This window comes from Vipera berus, assembly GCF_964194415.1.
Source record: "Vipera berus genome assembly, chromosome: 3".
Taxonomy (NCBI): domain Eukaryota; kingdom Metazoa; phylum Chordata; class Lepidosauria; order Squamata; family Viperidae; genus Vipera; species Vipera berus.
Window position 1 is genome coordinate 119,195,529 of NC_138204.1, and position 20,364 is coordinate 119,215,892.

At 38.3% G+C, this 20,364-nt stretch overlaps 1 protein-coding gene across 1 annotated transcript in view; it reads right to left on the bottom strand.

Moving 5' to 3' along the window:
* The window catches only part of KAT14 (lysine acetyltransferase 14), a 66,261-nt gene that overhangs the window by 30,209 nt on the left and 15,688 nt on the right, over positions 1-20,364 (bottom strand). The window contains exons 4-7 of the mRNA XM_081322966.1: positions 17,136-17,257; positions 14,579-14,760; positions 12,030-12,446; positions 3,240-3,784 (exon numbers count right to left, since the gene is read on the bottom strand). Of these exons, the coding sequence (XP_081179092.1) occupies positions 3,240-3,784; positions 12,030-12,446; positions 14,579-14,760; positions 17,136-17,257 (1,266 nt within the window). The remainder of the gene's footprint in view (positions 1-3,239; positions 3,785-12,029; positions 12,447-14,578; positions 14,761-17,135; positions 17,258-20,364) is intronic.

Sequence of the window (20,364 nt, forward strand, 5' to 3'; positions counted from 1 at the left end):
ACTGTTGTCACCTTCTAACCAAGCTGCTTGATGATTTTTTTGGTTGCTATTCTGTCTCTCACTGTTAAAATAAACCTACCATTAAAATTATGGACTGATCATTTCTTTGTCAGTGGGAAAACGTATAAAATCAGCAGGGGATCAAATAATTTTTCCCCTCACTGTAGTTGCTATTACTGAACTTTGGCGGGATGAAACTCACAAATGGAATGTATTGCTAGAAGGATATAAACTGTTCAAATGAAACAAACCTAACAAAAGAGTAAGCGGGGTTGCATTATATGCAAAATAATCACTACATCTCCACAGAAATGCATAAAACCAAGGATAAAAGTCTCCTTGAATGCATATGGGTTAATATAAAAGGAAAAAAGAATGACATTTCTATAGGTGTATTACCAAGCAGAAGAAAGAATGACATTGCCACCCAACCAAGAAGAACTGAGTTAAATAATGCATAACTCAGTTAAATAATGCATATAGGAAATACAGCACAATAATAATGGGGAATTTAACTACCCTGATATCAACTTGGAAACAGATTCTGCAAAAGTGGGAGATCAAATAAGTTCCTTACAAGCCTAGCTGTCGTCATCTAAAAGGTAGAGGAGGGAACTGGAGTGTCAGCTATATTGGACTTAATTCTTACTATCAGAGATTAAATGATAGAGAGGTGGAAGTTGTTGGAACTTTGGGGGACAGTGATAGGTCTTATTGGAATTCAATATAATGCAAACATAAGAAATTAAAAACAAACAGTGTCTTAGACTTTAAAAGAGCTGATTTCAACAAACAGAGAGAGACTGGGAAGGATTCCATACATGAAAATCTTAAAAGGGGACAAAAACTCAAGAAGCTTGAGAAACTCTGAAAAATGTGATCATAAAAGTCCAGTTCAATGCAATACTGCTGGGGGGGAAAAGAAATCCAAGAAGAAACCAGCATGTTTGCATAAAGAACTCTCTGATAAATTGAAAGGCAAAAAGAACAGCTATAAAAAATGGAAAGAGGAACACATAACTAAGGCAGAATACCAGCACATAGGCCAAATCTGCAAAGATGAAGTCTGGAAAGTTAAGGTTCAGAATGAACTAACACTTGCAACTAATGTCAAAAATAATTAAAAGTTTCTTTCAACATGTAGAAAACAAGAAAAAAAATCAAGGAAACAATCAGTCCACCTATGGGAGAGGATGGCAAGGAAGTGATAGGAAGCAAGGAGAAAGCAGAGCTCAACTCATCCATTGCATTTGTGTTCACTCAAAAGGAAAAAATAACCCAACTTACCAAAAACAGAACCCTAAGAGAGAGACTATAAATACAAATTAAAATAGGCAAAAAATGGTTAGGGAACACCTGTTTACCCTAAATGAGTACAAATCACCAGGACCAAATGGGTTACATCCCAGAGTTCTGAAGGAGTTGGCCGACGTGATTGTGGAACCGTTGAATCATAACTTTCAAAGATCTTGGAGTACCAGGGCACTACCAGACATCTGGAAAAGAGCTGATGTGGTTCCAATCTTCCAAAAAAGGGAAAATCTCTGAAAAATATGATTATAAAAGCCCAGTCCACCATAATACCACTGAAAAAGAAAAATAAGAAATCCAATAATAAAGCAGCATCTTCCAAAAAAGGGGGAAAAATGGATCCAGGAAACTACAGACCAATCAGTCTGACATCAAAACCTGAGAAGATCTTGGAAAAGATATTCAAGCAAAAGATCTGCAAATACCTAGAAGCAAGCAACGTTACAACATGGATTTCTCAAAAACAGATCATGCCAAACAAATCTTATTTCATTCGTTGACAAAGTGACTAAATTAATGGACTAGTGAAATGTTGTGGACTTAATATACTTGGATTTCAATAAGGCATCTGCCAAAGTAGATCACAAACTACTTCTTAATGAGGGAGAAAAATGTGGGATAAATAGCACTACCACCAGATGGATTCGTAATTGGCTGACAAACCGCACTCAACATGCAGTCCTTAATAGAACTACATCCACATGGGAGGAAGCAAGCAGTGGGATACCCCAAGGTTCCGTTTTAGACCCAGTACTCTTTAATATTTTCATAATGATTTAGATGAGAAAATAGAAGGGGAACTCATCAAATTTACAGATAACACAAAGCAGGCAGGAATAGGCAATACAATCCTAGGAGGCATTAACAGAGGGACAGAATCAAGATCATGTGAAGTGTTAGTACCATTATACAATGCCTTGGTAAGATCACACTTGGAACATTGCATCCAATTTTGGTTACCACAATATAAAGATGATGTTGAGACTCTGGAGAAGAGCAACAAAATGATTAGGGGGCTGGGGGCTAAAACATATGAAGAACAGTTGCAGGAACTGGGTATGTCTAGTCTAGTGAAAAGAAGGACCAGGGTGACATGATAGCAGTGGTCCAATATTTGCCACAAAGAAGAGGGGGTCAACCTATTTTCCAAAGCACCATAAGGCAGGACAATAAACAATGGATGAAAACTAATCAAGGAGAGAAGCAACCTAGAATTAAGAAGAAATTTCCTGACAGTAAGAATTAACCAGTGCAACAGCTTGCCTTCAGAAGTTGTGGGTGCTCCATTTCTGGAGTTTTTTAAGAAGAGATCAGACAACTATTTATCCAGAATAGTATAGTGTCTCCTGCTTGTGCAGGTGGTTGGACTAGAAGACCTCCAAAGTCCCTTCCAACTCAGTTATTCTGTTCTTTTAAGCATTATTGGTCCATCCTATTTACAGGGATGTTACAACGGATGATAATTTATTATTTGTCCCTTCAAGTCAGTCTTGTCTCTTACCACAGTTCACACTGTGTTCTTGGCAATATTTTTTTTCCAAAATGGGTAGCCCTTGCCTTCTTACTAGGACTGAAAGAGTGATTGGCCCAATCTCATCCAACTGGTTCTGTGCCTAAGATGGGACCAAACTCACCAACTTTCAGTTTGTAAGCCAGTGTCTTTCACCATGGCACCAAATTGTCTCTAAATGGATTCTCATACATTCTGAATTTGTAGAGAGTAACTTAATAAAACACAGAAGAGATTTTGAGCCAATTACTGTGTCTCAGCCTAAGCTACTTCACAGGTGGTGGTTGTGATACAGGGGGAGATTTCAAAAGACGTCACTTTTCCCAGGGGAGTTCCTAGGAAAAGTTCCTAAGGGAAAAGTGAGATAATGTATAGTTTATGATAATGATAGTGATAATAACAACAGAAAAACAGGAACCTGATATCGATCCAAGATTCGGAAAGTCTGGCAAGAAGTTTTGTATACTGCATAATCTGCTGGGACATAGGAAGCATTTCTTTCCTTAGTTCCATAAAACTGATCGACCAAGATAAGAGCAGAATTCACAATATCATCCAAGTTAAAAAGGGGAAGACCATTCTCTCGTTTTGTCTTTCGAACTATCAGCTTGCGTCTCAACCTCCGAGCCTCAGGAGTCATGTCTGTTGCATTTGGATAGGCCTCCAAGTTCCTCAAAAGAAGCTTTTCTTCATAGATACCAATAGAAGTGTATTTAGACTGAGAATCCTTATGAGTCAGTTGGGTCTTCTGCTTCTCTGAACCTTGGTCTTGAAGGAAGCCATGTGTACTACTAGGATTTTCCGCATCATTGACTAGCCTCTCTGCTCTTCCTTCTTCACACATCAGCTCTTGTTTAATCTGATCAGACAGCTTCATTTTCTTTTGGATCATTCCCCCTGATGCATCGGATGGAGGAATATATTCTATTCCTGGGTCTATCATACCTTCCAACTCTTCATCATCTATAAACAAAACAAAATGCCTCAGAAACACTAATATTGTAACCAAATACTTTTTCCTGCAAATAATAAAATTCTAGGAAATTCTGAAAGTATGGCAAGTTTGGCTTTTTTTTTCCCTTACAAAGTGGTACAGATAAAATGTATATCCCAACTTTTACAAAACAATGGAAAACTAAAATACAGGTAGTCCTCGACTTACTACAGTTTGTTTAGTGACCATTTGAAGTTACAACAGCACTGAAAAAATTACATGACTATTTTTTTACACTTACAACCATTGCGGCATGTCCATGGTCACGTGATCAAAATTCAGACAGTTGGTTGCAACCAATTAGGGCATTATATCAAAAACAAACTGCCCGAATAATAGTTAACAATAGTTTGACTGAAGTATGTAATATTGAGAAGGGCACAAGACAAGGGTGTCCGTTATCACCTTTATTATTTGTTTTAACATTGGAGATATTATTGGTAAAAATACGGAATTCAGAAAGAATTAAGGGTATACAAATTAGAGATCAGGATTATAGACTGAGAGCGTTCGCAGATGATCTGGTTGTTACGGTGACCCAGCCAGAAAACTCTGTTGTGGACCTGATGGAGATAATAATGCAATATGGGAAGGTTTCTGGATTTAAAGTTAATGCACAAAAAACTAAAATTTTGGCCAAAAATATGACAGTATCGCAAAAGGCCCTTTTAGAAGGATTAACTGGATTTGAGATTGTTAAAAGGATCAAATATTTGGGGGTGTTTTTATCACCCTCTAATACAAAGTTATATAAAAATAACTATGAAAAGTTATGGGGAAAAATTCAAAAAGAATTGGAGAGTTGGGAAAAATTGCAATTGTCTTTGCTGGGAAGAATTGCAGCAGTGAAAATGAATGTCCTGCCTAAATTTTTATTTTTATTTCAAATGATACCGGTCCTTAAAAATATTCTAATTTGGAAGAATGGCAACGGGGTATCAATAAATTTGTTTGGGCAGGGAAAAGGCCACGAGTTAAACTTAAGATTATGCAGGATACTCGTGAAAGAGGTGGTCTTAAAATGCCTAATCTTAAATTATATTATGAAGCTGCTGCGTTATCAGGAATAAGTGACTGGATTAATTTGACACAAGAGAGATTATTAAATCTTGAGGGCCATGACTTGTTATTTGGCTGGCATGCATATTTGTTGTATGATAAGAAGGTAGATAATGTGTTTAAAGTGCATATTTTAAGACAGGCATTGTTGAGAGTTTGGAAGAAGTACAGACATAAGCTAGATTATAAGATGCCGTTGTGGGCAATTCCAAAACACGCAATAGAAAACATAAATGTTGGCTTCAAACATGATGTGACTACGTATAAGGAGATTTTAAGCTTGGAAAGAAATGTCTGGTGTTTAAAGCCGTACAACCTCTTGCGAGATGAGAAGATTGTTCAAACTTGGTTTCAATATACTCAGTTACGGGCCAGGTGGAAAGAAGATCAGAAAATTGGTTTTGCATTGACTGACAAAAATTTGATAAAGCAAATTAGAAATCAGGGTCCAGCACATATTAAACGGATATATCTTGCATTGATAGAAATTGACTCAGAAACAGAACTTGTTAAAGATTGTATGATAAAATGGGCCCAGAATATCCAAGAAGTTATTACAATGGACACGTGGGAAAAGATATGGGTGAGGAACGTAAAATTCACACAAGCCCAAAACCTAAGAGAGAACTTTTATAAAATGTTTTATAGATGGCATTTAGATCCTAAAAAGCTTGCAAGTATGTATCCGAACTATCAGCCAAAATGTTGGAGGTGTGGTGGCGAAGATGCAACATATTTTCATATATGGTGGACCTGCAAAAAGGTTAAGGCTTTTTGGATAAAAATTTGGTGGAATATGCAGAAGATCTTCAAGCAAAGGATAAAGTTTTGTCCGCAATTGTTTTTGTTGGGCATAATTACAGATGCTACTGTTGTGGACACTAAGTTGATGTTGAATTTAATTACAGCAGCAAGACTTTTAATAGGTCAATATTGGAAGAAGGAGGAAGTTCCGACTATAGAAGAATGGACTCTAAAGGTTTCTGACCTGGCGGAAATGGCAAAGATCTCGGCTTACTTGAAAGATCATTCGCAAGAACGTTATATTATGGAGTGGAAAAAATGGATTGATTATATCCAGAACAAATATGGGACTAAAAAGTTTCATTTAGCATTTGAATAAGTCTTCCTTTCTTTTTTCTTTTCTTTTTTTTATATGTAATATTAATATTGCTTGTAGTTATCTTATATGAGCTAGAGAGCGATAGATTTAATAGTTTATTGTTGTTAGCATATGGATGTTTATGATTGTTCTTTGTTTTTATACCTTGTACTTAGCTCTGGGAAGTCGGGGGGGGGGAGGGGGAGGGGGAAATGGGGGGGAGGGACAGGGAGGGTTAGGTAGGGGTGGGGGGAGGGGGGGATTGTTAAAGATAAAATGTACTGTAAAACTTTTCAATAAAAAAAATTCAGACACTTGGCAACTGACTCGTCTTTATGATGGTTGCAGTGTCCTAAGGTCATGTGTTTACCTTTTGTACCTTCTGACAAGCAAAGTCAATGGGGGAAGCCATATTCACTTGACAATCCTTTGACTAACTTAACAACTGCAGTGATTCACTTAACAACAGTGGCAAGAAAGGTCACAAAATCCGGCAAAACTCACTTAACTATCTCACAGCAACAGAAATTTGGGACTCAGTTGTGTCATATGTCAATGACTACTTGTGCGTTTTTGTATAAATCAGTGGTATTTATATTGGTTGAAAAATTAAACAACCCTACAACTAAGGATAGTTTTATTTAAGTATGATTACTACTTTATAGGTATAATAAAATTTCTTCTATGTTATCCTTGCTTATATACATATCATTCTGAATAGAAATGTGGAATACACACAAACACACGTTTGTATATACGCATGACAGAAAGTAAGTGAGAGACAGAGGTCTGCCACTTCAACCTAATCTTGATGCTAATCTGTAGTTTTTCCAAGACCACTCCAATGTACATCTGTCTATAGTGAGGGAAAAATTTATTTGATCCCCTGATTTTCTGTTTCCCACTGACAAAGAAATGATCAGTCTATAATTTTAATAGTAGGTTTATTTTAACAGTGAGAGACAGAATAACAACAAAAAAATCCAGAAAAATGTATTTCAAAAAAGTTATAAATTGATTTGCATTTTAATGAGTGAAATAAATATTTGATCCCCTATCAATCAGCAAGCTTTCTGGCTCCCAGGTGTCTTTTATACAGGTAACAAGCTGAGATTAGGAGCACTCTCTTAAAGGAAGTGCACCTAATCTCAGCTTGTTACCTGTATAAAAAACACCTGTCTACCCAAGCAATCAGATTCCAAACTCTGCACCATGGCCAAGACCAAAGAGCTGTTCAAGGATGTCAGGGACAAGATTGTAGACCTACACAAGGCTGGAACGGGCTACAAGACTATCACCAAGCAGCTTGGTGAGAAGGTGACAACAGTTGGTGTGATTATTCACAAATGGAAGAAATACAAAATAACTGTCAATCTCCCTCGGTCTGGGGCTCCATGCAAGATCTCATCTCTTGGAGTTTCAATGATCATGAGAACAATGAGGAATCAGCCCAGAACTACATGGGAGGATCTTGTCAATGATCTCAAGGTAGCTGGGACCATAGTCACCAAGAAAACAATTGGTAACACTCTATGCTGTGGACTGGAATCCTGCAGCACCCGCAAGGTCCCCCTGCTCAAGAAAGCACACATACAGGCCCATCTGACGTTTGTCAATGAACATCTGAATGATTCAGAGGAGAACTGGGTGAAAGTGTTATGGTCAGATGAGACCAAAATTGAGCTCTTTGGCATCATCTCAATTCACCGTGTTTGGAGGAGGAATGCTGTCTGTGACCCCAAGAACATCATCCCCACCATCAAACATGGAGGTGGAAACATTATGCTTTGGGGGTGTTTTTCTGCTAAGGGGACACAACAACTTCACTGCATCAAAGGGACAATGGACGGGGCTATGTACCGTCAAATCTTGGGTGAGAACCTCCTTCCCTCATCCAGGGTCATGGATGGGTATTCTAGCATGGCAATGACCCAAAACACACGGCCAAGGCAACAAAGGAGTGGCTCAAGAAAAAGTACATTAAGGTCCTGGAGTGGCCTAGCCAGTCTCCAGACCTTAATCCCATAGAAAATCTGTGGAGGGAGCTGAAGGTTCGAGCTGCTAATTGTCAGCCACAAAACCTTAATGACCTGAAGAGGATCTGCAGAGGAGTGGGACAAAATCCCTCCTGAGATGTGTGCAAACCTGATGGCCAACTACAAGAAATGTCTGACCTCTGTGACTGCCAACAAGGGTTTTGCCACCAAGTACTAAGTCATAGCAGAGACATCACCCTGTAGCAGAGACATCACCCTGTCAACAAAAGTGCGTATAGTCAAGGCTATGGTCTTCCCAGTTGCAATGTATGGCAGTGAAAGTTGGACCATAAGAAAGGCTGAGCGAATTTACTCAGGCTCAAAATTTAAGAGAAAATTTTTATAAAATGTTTTATAGATGGCATCTGGATCCCAAGAAGTTGTCCAACATGTATCCTAATTTACAGTCTAAATGTTGGAGGTGTGGTAGTTTAGAAGCTACCTATTTTCACATGTGGTGGACTTGTAGAAATATAAAAAGCTTTTTGGATTAAAATTTGGTGGAACATTCAAAAGATTTTTAAGAGAAAGATAAAGTTTTCTCCGCAATTGTTTCTATTGGGTATTGTTGTAGATTGTGATGTTAAAGAAACTAACTTGATGTTGAACATGATAACAGCAGCACGGTTACTGGTGGGACAATATTGGAAGAAGGACAGTTTGCCCACTATAGAAGAATGGGTGTTTAAAGTTTCGAATCTTGCAGAAATGTCTAAGATTTCTGCTTATTTGAAAGATCATTCACAGGAAAGATATATTTCAGTTTGGAAGAGATGGATAAATTATATTCAGAACAAATATGGGACTAAAAAGTTCCATTTAGCTTATGAGTAGATTTTAGTGGGATATTGTTATTGGCACGTTGTTTGTAGTTATATTAAAGGGGAGTTAAAGCACATTATGAATTTGGTTGTGTATTATGCATAATTTTTATTTAGAATATGATTATTGTAACTATAATCCTGTATTTAGCTCTGGGAAGTGGGGGGGGGAAGTGGGTGGGTTTGGGGTGGGAGGGATTTGGGGATATATTGTAAAATTTTGTTTTTGTAAAACTCTTTAATAAAGTATACTCGTTGGAAAAGCCCCCCCCCAAAAAAAGAAAGGCTGAGCGCCAAAGAATTGAAGCCTTTGAACTATGGTGCTGGAGAAGACTCCTGCGAGTCCCTTGGACTGCAAGGCGATCAAACCGATCAGTCCTAGAGGAGATCAACCCTGACTGCTCTTTAGAAGGCCAGATCCTGAAGCTAAAACTCAAATACTTTGGCCACCTAATGAAAAGGAAGGACTCACTGGAGAAGAGCCTAATGCTGGGAAAGATTGAGGGCAAGAGAAGAAGGGGACGACAGAGAATGAGGTGGCTGGATGGAGTCACTGAAGCAGTAGGCGTGAGCCTAAATGGACTCCAGAAGATGGTAGAGGACAGGAAGGCCTGGAGAAACGTTGTCCATAGGGTCATGATGGGTCGGACACGACTTTGCAACTAACAACAACTAAGTCATGTTTTGCAAAGGGGTCAAATACTTATTTCACTCATTAAAATGCAAATCAATTTATAACTTCCTTTGAAATGCGTTTTTCTGGATTTTTTTGTTGTTATTCTGTCTCTCACTGTTAAAATAAACCTACCATTAAAATTATAGACTGATCATTTTTTTGTCAGTGGGCAAATGTACAAAATCAGCAGGGGATCAAATAATTTTTTCCTCACTGTATCTTAATTGCTACCCATTCTACTTTCCTCCCATCTTTCAAGTACAATAGCTTACTTCGAAGTATCATCCTATCATTCAATCATATTAAATGCTTCAAAAATGTGAGTTGCTGTTTTTTTATCTCAAGGAAGCAGTCAGTTTACTGTACTTGGTCCAGGACAGATAAGCGTCCTCTTGCCATCCTTGGTACTGTTAGTAATTATGTACAATGCCATAATACAGAGGCATGTATCTTTTTTCTTTTACTCATTCCCGGTGTTCAGCTTACAATAGCTGAACATTTTTCCCCATATTAACACTGGAAAACAAAATACCATTATGATCTGTGAGTCACAGAGACATTCTTCTCCTTCATGACCCTCTCTCAGTTTATTATTTTCCTATCTAAAGTTACTGCTCCCTTTACATCCTGAGCACATGATTCAGCTTTATCTATTTTTGAAACCAAGAAAGCAAAGTTATCCAGGCCCTTCCATTATTTGCTATCAACTTTGAGATCAAGCACACTAGCTAACATTTGTCTCTGCTGTCTAAATATTAAATGTTATTATATTTAATTATGCTCTGTCCCCCTGGATGGATGAGATGAAGGTGTCTCATGTCAGTTCAGATAGTTTAAATACCAGAGATGATTCAAGAAACATTGTTAATATTAGTAACATTGGTGTATATTCTATTCCTGTACGGTGCACAGGGCAAGTCACCCCAATGATAATGGACAGAATACTCGGTCAGTCAAGTAATTCTCCGTACAGCATAAGAATCATTCTGTGGTGTTGCAGAGACTGAAGAATTACACAGAGTCACAAGTGTCTTCCTGTAATGTATATGACTCAGGCAATATGAACAAGTACATAAATGAAATGGTACCAGTGGGACAGCACTAATCCTTCACTCTGAGCTTAATCCAGACATTGATTTGGAGACCGAAAATATTTAGGATTGTAAAGTAAAGGGCTTATCTAAGGAAGGACAGAAAAGTCCACTGAGAAATGTCTTGTTTTAAGATTTACTCCATCAAGTAACAGCCCAGATATGAGCTCTAAAAGTGTCACAACATCACTTGCCCATAAAATTCTTCTTGGTAGGCAAGAAACCACCAGGGGGCCATTGCCAGGTTCAGTCAGACTTTACCACTGGTTGCTCAGAAAGAAGGTGAATTCTTCCTTCATGCCCTTCTGCTAGTATGCACTACATGTTTTAAAATTAAGTAGAACCTAGAGCACATTTTTAAAAGCTCTATCAAAATGAAGACAGCCAGGCAGATGATATACTCAGCAGTGAAATTCCACCAACACTGAAGATAGTCCTCCAGTAGCAACATCTAGATTCAGAATGGCTTTTTATTGAGTCTTGTGACACTTTAATGCCTGCTGTTTTGCCCAGCACTCCACTCCTAAATTCACTCCATCCAGATAATCCAGGTAATAGCAGAAAGGTCACCTCTACTCCTTGCTGCTGTATTGGCAAATTCAGTTCCAAGCCTCAAAAGAAAAGTCCAAATATAGCGTCCAGAACAATTAGAACACTTCTGTGTATTATTCTGAGTTCAGAGCATTCAAAACAACCATTTAAAAGTGGGTCCATTTTCCATATCTCAACACAGAGAAAGTGTGCATAGTGCATACCCAATCAATATTATCATCTCATATCAATTTTCTTTTATTTTATAATAGAATTTTAAAAATACTAATCAAATATATATACTGAACTTTGAAGCTCTGTCAAACCAGTTATTAATATTATTGCTGCCCAGATTTCCTTCAAAATGAGATCAGCGGCAAATAAATTTAATAATAATAATAATGATGATGATGATGATGATGATGATGATGATAATAATAATAATAATAATAATAATAATAATAATAATAATAATAATAATACAAATACAGTTCTGTCTATATGAATGTCTTTCAGGGCAAAGTATAAGTATCATATGTTTAATGTCTTTAAATTTTTCTTAAGATTATCAACCTATTTAGATAATAGCCCAAATTTTGGGCTTTTAAAAAATTTCCAATGTTTTCTTTTGTATATTAACCGTTTTATTTTTGTGTCTGAATAAAAAAGGAAAAAATGAATTAATATTTGTTATGCTGCACATTAAGTGCTTATTTAGACACACTGTTTTATTTTCTCAAGTGCTGCAATCAGGAAAACTATATCTTCTTTGTCCTACACACATTCTTCACAAACTTCACACACCTCAGTAGTACAACTACGGCCAAAAGACTGGCCCTTTGTGCAAATGCATCTAGGAAGAATGAACAGGTAAGAAAAACTTAAAAATTGCTTTTACCGTGAAAAAGAGCCTGGGGTGGCATTATATCTGGAATAAGATCAGCTTCTGAAAGCAGGCTAGGTGTAGCTGAATGTGACGCTGGAGTTCCAGGAGCAGAAAAATCCAAAGAGGGAGAAGGAGACGGGCTGGTCAAAGGTGTCTGATCGGATGAACTGAGGGAGGAAAAGTCAATCACCTCCCCCTTTTCAAGCATAATGTCTGAATGCCTGTTTCGACTGGTGAACTTGATGGGTGTAGAGGACGTACTCCTGTCCAAGAAGCCAGCTGCTTCTTTCTGAGCTCTCCTGATTTCTTTGGCTTCTTGAGTGCGAGACCGCTTCTCCTTCAGCTCCATAGCAGATTCTACTGGATTGCGGCTCACTCGCTTTCTAAGCCCCTCCACTGTAATGATTGGATCTACAGAGAGTTTTGAACCTGTTGGAAAACAAGCAGTGAGTTTCTATAACCATAACAACAGTGTAACAATGCTGTTTACATTTCGAGCGTTAAAAAAATCAGAGCCAAGTTTACATGCGTATATGCTTGCTTACTTTAAATCAAAGTGAGCAATATTCTGCTGATCGAGAGGCTGATATTTAATAATGTGTAGGAGAGACGCGGGTTAGGACGCTGAGCTTGTCGATCAGAAGGTTGGCAATTTGGCGGGTCGAATCCCGAGTGCCATGTAACAGAGTGAGCGCCTGTTACTCGTCCCAGCTTCTGCCAACCTAGCAGTTCGAAAGCACGTAAAAATGCAAGTAGACAAATAGGGACCACTACGGTGGGAAGGTAACAGCGTTCTGTGTGCCTTTGGCATCTAGTCATGCCGGCCACATGACCACGGAGACGTCCTCGGACAAGCGCTGGCTCTTCGGCTTTGAAACGGAGATGAGCACCGGCCCCTAGAGTTGGAAACGACTAGCATGCATGTGCGGGGGAACCTTTACCTTTACCTTTAGGAGAGAACCAAAAAAAGGATGGTTTATCGATGGTGCAAAATGAACGAGAACAGGTATATCAATGAGGTTGGCCATTCCTGGATATATTTTTTCTTATGTGGTCAACTGCATTAAATCTATTTTAGGATTGCACTATATTTTTAATTTTTCCTACATGAAAATAAAGATAAAAAAGAATTCACTGGTGCAGACAGAAGATACAAGAACATTTGCAGGAATCTAGAATCTAGTAAGAATGAACAGATAAGAACGAACAGATAAGGAAACTTAAAAAATAGCTTCTATCATGAAAAAGGGCCCGGGGTGGCATTATATCTGGAATTATATCGGTCTAGTAACGAAAAGAAGGACTGGGTTGACACGACAGCAGTATTTCAATATTCGAGGGGCTGTCACAGAATAGGGGGGTTGACCACCAAAGCACCTGAGGGTAAAACACAAGTAATAGACGGGAGTTTATCAGAGATATTGTAAGAGCCTGCCCCAGCTGTCCCTCTCAGGAAAGCATGACTCTTGGCTCCATGTGTTTAATCAAAAGAACTTTCACTGAGAGGTAGTGGTTGCAGTAAAGCCAAGCGGAATCTAACATTCCTGAGCAAAGCAACAAGCTATTCTTCCCATTTTGAAATCCCAATCCCCTGACCAGTGTGCACCAGCAGCCAATACAGTGCCACAAGGTTGTTTTAGCATAGGACAGATAATGGTTCATCTTTGAGGCACAGCGTCCTTGGCATCAGGCTGGAACTGGCTGGGAAGAAGTCTGTCTGTCTCATCTCCCTAATTCCCAAGCAGCTTCAGTGTTACAGCAAAAGCGAAAGTATGTTTCCTCAGAGGCCTCCTCCCCCTCCACAAAAATGGCAGGGCACCTGAAAAAGGGAACCTGATAGATATCCAACTATTAATTAATTAGAACAATTGATTAGTGGAATGGCTTACCTCCAGAAGTTGTAGGTACTCCATCACTGGAAGTTTTTAAAAGCGATTGGACAACCATTTCCCAAATGACATAGGGTCTCCTGATTGAGCAGAGGGTTGGACTAGAAGACTCCAAGGTCCCTTCCAACCCTATTATTCTGTACAGATAAGTCTTCAACTTACGACCACTATTGAGATCAAAATTTCTGATGCTAAGCAAGGCAATTGTTAAGTTGCCCGGTTTTACATTTTTTTCTTGCCATAGTTGTTAAGTGAATCATTGCAGTTGTTGAATTAGTAACACAGCTGTAAAGTGAATCTGGCTTTGCCACTGACTTTGCTTGTATAAAGTTGCAAAAGGTGATCACATGACTCTGGGACACTGCAACCGTCATAAATATGAACCAGTTGCCAAGCATCTGAATTTTGATCACATGACCATAAGCAATGGCCATAAGCGTGAAAAACAGTCATATTTCACTTTGTTCAGTGCCATTATAACTTTGAATGAAGTGTTGTAAGTTGAGGACTACCAGTATTTTGTATCTTTATATTGTGATGCATAAAATTTACTCTCAATTAAATTTTCAAAGCTTGCACACATTCCTTTTCCACTCCCCAAAATGCCTACGAACCTAGACTTAGCTTGAATCTTGAAATACACTGATTTATATGCAGTTCATAAAGCCCTACCTTTTGCTTTTAGAGAAGACACAGAAAGTTTCTCTCCTTCAGGCTTCATCGTAGGGGGCCTATTGTGAACAAGTTTCCACCATCCTGGTTCTCCAAATTCCTGAGCCCCTGAGCGAAAATACAGAGGGCTTCCCACAGAAAGGCAACCAGCAACAGTGCTCCACCATGTAGATGTCTTCTTTCTAAACAATTAGAAAGGATTAAGGATTTAGCATTATGATTTTTAAATAACACCTTAATATACTGCTCAAAAAAATAAAGGGAACACAAAATAAGACATCCTACTATTAAATACAGTACATTGTGTTGTTTAAGTGTTCCCTTTATTTTTTTGAGCAGTATATAACATTTATACCAACATCTAATAACATGAAGCTTTATAAACTACAAGCAGTATTCAATATCCTTGTTTAATAACCACTAATTCAGCGGCTATCCAAAGTCATGACGGTGCTAAACAAGTGGTATTCACAACCGGTCCTCAAAGTTCCAATTGCCCCAGGATCCCTCTAGTCACGTGACTGCACTCACGGTGCTTGGCAACTATTTGCTACCTCCCTTGCTGGCTTCCCACAAAGTCAATGTGGAAGCTTGAAAGGAAGTTTGCAAGTTGCTTTTGTGAGTTGCTTGCACCCTTGCGGCTTTTTCTCCTGAGGAATCTGGCTACAATGCATACAGGATCCCAGGGATCTTGTACTCCATAGCATGTGTGTGCCCATAACATCCCCGTCTAGTGGCAGCCACCTGCACATCCTCCCCCACCTGGTAGCAGCTACCCCTGGTCCTGGCATACATTGCAATGCAGCAGCCTCTTACCCGTCCACTAGCATGCTTGCGGGCTGGCTGCCTTGGACTTGCAACTTCCTGCCAGCTTCCCCACTGATTTGGCTTATTGGCAACCAGCAAGAAACTGTGAGCATTCCCTGCTTAATGACAGCAAGGGGGACTGCAGGGTTTGCCATCACTAAGCAATGCAGTCATGTGAGATCACACTTTATGACTGCACTGATTAGCAACAGAAATTCTAATCCCAATTACAATCATTAACCAATGTCAATCTGTAATACCTATTTCTGTTGTCCTCCAGTTCCTAAGTACCTGGCATTGAGTCCTTCAGATCAAAATTAACCTGTGAAGTTAACTTCTATGGTAAATCATAGTATTTCTAACATGTCAATTATTAGGTGAATTCACCGATTTCTTCTTTAAAAGACACACAGGAATCCAAAAGATAAGTAAAAAGGTTTTTCTGAACTTTCTAATTTTAAATCTATTAAAATATGACATATACATGCTAAAATGGATGTCCCGATTCCTTATTTCTGTCTCTATGTGCTTTTTAATATCTAGACGTAGTTCTCACTTAACAGCCACAATTGAAATGTGCAATTCTGCCATTAATCCAGTTAGGTGAAATATCACATGACTGCCACAAACCTACTTTTGCAGTTATTAAGCAAATCACTCAGTCTTTAAGCAAGACATCACATGGCCACAAAATAAAATTTTACTGTTCCACTGACTTTGCTTGTTGGAAGTTGGCTGAGAAGAGTCCAAATGGCAATCATATGACCATGGGACGTGACCATCATAAATACAAGGACTGGTTGTAAAGTTACTTTTTCAATGCTTTCATAACTTTGAATGATCTCTAAATAAGGTAGATGTTAAATGATGACCACCTGCAATTTTTTTATTCTAACAACTACTCCTAAATTATTATTATAGGCTTACTAAAAATTGTTAAATTCTGTAGAAGGAATTCTGGAAAATTTCTAGTTGCTGATCCATATCTAGACAAGAAAACGTATTTTAACTCAACATACTGCTATTCCACACTTTTGATCAATGGCACCTGTACTGCAATTTTTCAAATAATAAAAATTCATCATTTAATATTTTAAATAAACAGAAAAGTGAACACCATACTCCACACAGATTCTCCAACCAAAAAGTTGCTTTGCTGTTTTAAAAAAATTCATTCACCCATAATGGAATGTGCTTTGGGGTTTTTAAAATATAATGCAGTATAAACTCACTTTGTTTAATTAACTAATTAGGACACAGGTGTCAAATATGAACAAACTGATTAAATTGGACAGTAGACCTGTGACAATTTGCATACATTATGTCAATTTCCTGTTGCAGAATATTAATCCATTCCATGCTATTAAGTCCACTGAATTGAGAGCCAATACACTGAGATTTCATGTACCATATATTTAAGAAAGCTACAATAATTGAAAGTATAGCAACTATAAGCAGGCAATTACTATGAAAATATCAGAGCATTTTATTTTACTAGGATTATTGGTGTACTAGAGATTTCCTTGAATTGTATTTGGTTAACATTTCAACTACTTGACACAACATATTTGTAAAAACAAGAATGACTTTATGATTATGCTTTACAAAGTTTTTTTAATATGCTTTGCAAGTTCTGACGCTTCTGTCCCTTCTCTCTCCCAAGAATTAAAAATATTACTGAAACTATTTTCCAAATTAACAGTATTTAAATTATCATACTACTTGTATACAATATACTTGTAACAATTACCTGTTTCCTAGTAGATAACTCCAGTGTTTTTCAATAAAAGCACAAATGTCTTCTTTCCATCGGAAATAACCTTGCCGACCAGTTCCTTCTAGAGACAGATTATACATAGCCAGCATAACAACCTGTTTTACAAACAGAAATGCTAATATTAACACCTTAAAATTTAACTCCTTAAGTATAAAAACATTCTAAATCTTCTAAACTTGGTATCATAAAACTTAAAAATTTCCAGGGATGAATTACTGATGCAAATTCTACATTCAATTTCCCAATTTAATAATATCCCAAGCCATAGAAAACCCAAACATTCATCTTCCAAAAGCTCAGAAGTATTTCTAAATGTCATGATAAACACATTCCTGATTTTTGTCCCTTCCTTCACCCATTGCCAGATAATAAAATAAAAATATTCTGAAGTAATTGGCAGAAGTGATCTTACAATTACTGACTATAATCTTTGAAAATTCCTGGAGGATTGGTGAGATGCCAAAAAACAACAACAACCCAACAACAGCAGACTCCCAATATTACAAAAGGAAAGAGAAATAGTATGGATGCAATAAGGCAGGGGTGTCAAATTGCCGGCCCGCGGGCCGGTTGCATTCTACGGAGGCCGCGCCCACCCCAGCTCCGGCAATGCAAAAAAAGTCATGATACATCATGACACATCATGTGACGTGGTGAGTTTGACACCCATGCAATAAGGTATTTGATAAGATCTCTTGTGATATTTGGAGAAGCTAAATATGAGTTAGATGTACCTCAACTTACAACAGTTCATTTAGTGACTGTTTGAAGTAAAAAAAGGCACTGGAAGTTACAATGGCACTGATTTATGACCATTTTTCAGGACCCCCACGGTAACATGCTCAAAATTCAGACTCTTGGCAATTGGCATGTTGTTGCAATGTCCTGGGATCATGTGATCATCTTCTGTGACCTTCTGACAAGCAAAATGAATGGGGAAGTATGATTCATTCAACAACCGTGTTACCAATTTAATAATTGCAGTGATTCACTTAACAACTGTGGCAAGGAAGGTTGTAAAATGGGGCAAAACTCACTTAACAACAGAAATTTTGAACTCAATTGTGGTCGTGTGTTCAGGACTACTTGTACAGTCAAATGGATTTGTTTGTGTTGGTTGACAGATACATCCATAGAATGTTCATAAATGGATTTAAATTATTAAGTCCTTCCTGTAGATTCTCTTCTAAAAGATTAGCCAAGAGCCAATTTTTTTCTTTTTCTCTAAACAATTCTTAAATTTAGTCAACAGTCCAAGTATTTTTCTTTCAGACACTTTTTAATCTTATGGCTGGGCCAGCTCTTTCTTTATTCCTTGCTGTCTTCATGGTCATATAAAATTTAAGGGAACAGATTATTCTTTGTTTCTAGGCATCCTGCCAGTTTCTGAGTCATTATTGTTGGTGTTCTGTGCTCTGATTCTCCACTAGGTGTCAGTAATTGTTCATTTTCCAGTTTTTTCAGACAAAAAAATATTATTGTTATATATTTTTTATAATTTCATTAAAACCCTTTTAGGTGTAGTCTTAGCAGTTTTTTTTAAGTTTCTATTTGTCCAAACTGTAGTATTTTAAATTTAATTTCAGTCTATTTCCTTCCCCCTTAGCATTAATTCACCACTTCCATCTATGAGGGAATGGGGATGTAATTCCCCCCCCCTTCACTTTTGGAGGTTTTCTTGCTTTGGGGGTCTTTCCCAAGGATTCAGTTAGTAGATAGAAAAGATCGATACTCTCACCAGTTCCAAGCATGCTGTTCTTGTTCATGCTCTTGGGACTTTGGCTGCAGGTAGCTTGGGCTAGATGCTGATGCCATGTTAGCCTTTCTCCTGTCGGGTCAGAGGGCTTCCCCCAGATCAAACAAAATGACCATCACCGTTTGTGATCAACCGAGCGCCCCTCCTTCATGGTCACCAGGGCAACTTCAGACCCATTTAGGGTCCCCCTGGCAGGACGAAACTGGCCGAGGAGCTTCGTTATCTCGTGGCCTTGCACTAAGGCACAAAACCCCATAGAGGCGGGAAGCAAGGAAGAGATTCTCGTTGATTGCGGGGGGGGGGGGCGGGGCGCAGCCCTCCCGTGTGATCCGAGGAAGCCCTCCAAACTGGCAGGGGAAAGATTGGCCGCATTCGTGTAGCCAGTCTGAAGCTGCTGACAACAGAAGACAACAAGCACTAGCAAGCAATTTTACAGTAACGTAGATGAAACTAGGTGACACCTGATACTCTTTTTATGATTTTAAGACCTATTCCTGAAAATCTGCCCAAAGCTCTCCCCCCCCAGATGAAAGAATGAATTTCTACCCCATTCCTTCAGAAAAGAAAAGCGGCTAATTAATTACTTGGGGAAAATGGCAAAACCTATAAGACTTATTTTATTTGGAATTTTATATATATAACAGATACACACACACACACACACACATTACTTTGGCCACCTAATGAGAAGGAAGGACTCACTGGAGAAGAACCTAATGCTGGGAAAGTTTGAGGGCAAGAGAAGAAGGGGACGACAGAGAATGAGGTGGCTGGATGGAGTCACTGAAGCAGTAGGCGTGAGCCTAAATGGTCTCCAGAAGATGGTAGAGGACAGGAAGGCCTGGAGGAACGTTGTCCATGGGGTCGCAATGGGTCAGACATGACCGCAACTAACAATATACATACATACATACATACATACATACATACATACATACATACATAAAATATAAATCTTGAAAATTCTGCCATAAGAGGACTAATCATTCCTTTGATTTTTTTTTCTTGTTTTCTACATGTTGAAAAATCTTTCTTTATTATTTTTGACATTCTTTGCAAGTCTCAGTTCATACTGAGCCTTAACTTCCTTGACTTCATCTTTGTAGATGATATACAAGGATACTTATGTGCTTGTATTCTGCCTTAGTTATGTGTCCCTCTTTCCATTTTTTATATTTTTAAAATACTTTTTTATACTCATAGTATACTTTATGCATTAGCGTATAGGCATCTGAGTCCTTTTATGCCTGGCCCTTGGTACGCTTCCTACGTCTTCTGCTTTATGCCGTTTTTTTCCTCCTTCCCCTAACTCCCCACCTCGTTTCATTGGTTGTCTTGGGATTTATGCTTGGGATTAGGTCCTAAAGATCCTAAAGATTGGACATCTTCCCCCTTAGTTTTAGTTAAAAGCCCTTCAGATAACCTGAGCCAGTCATTTTCCAAATA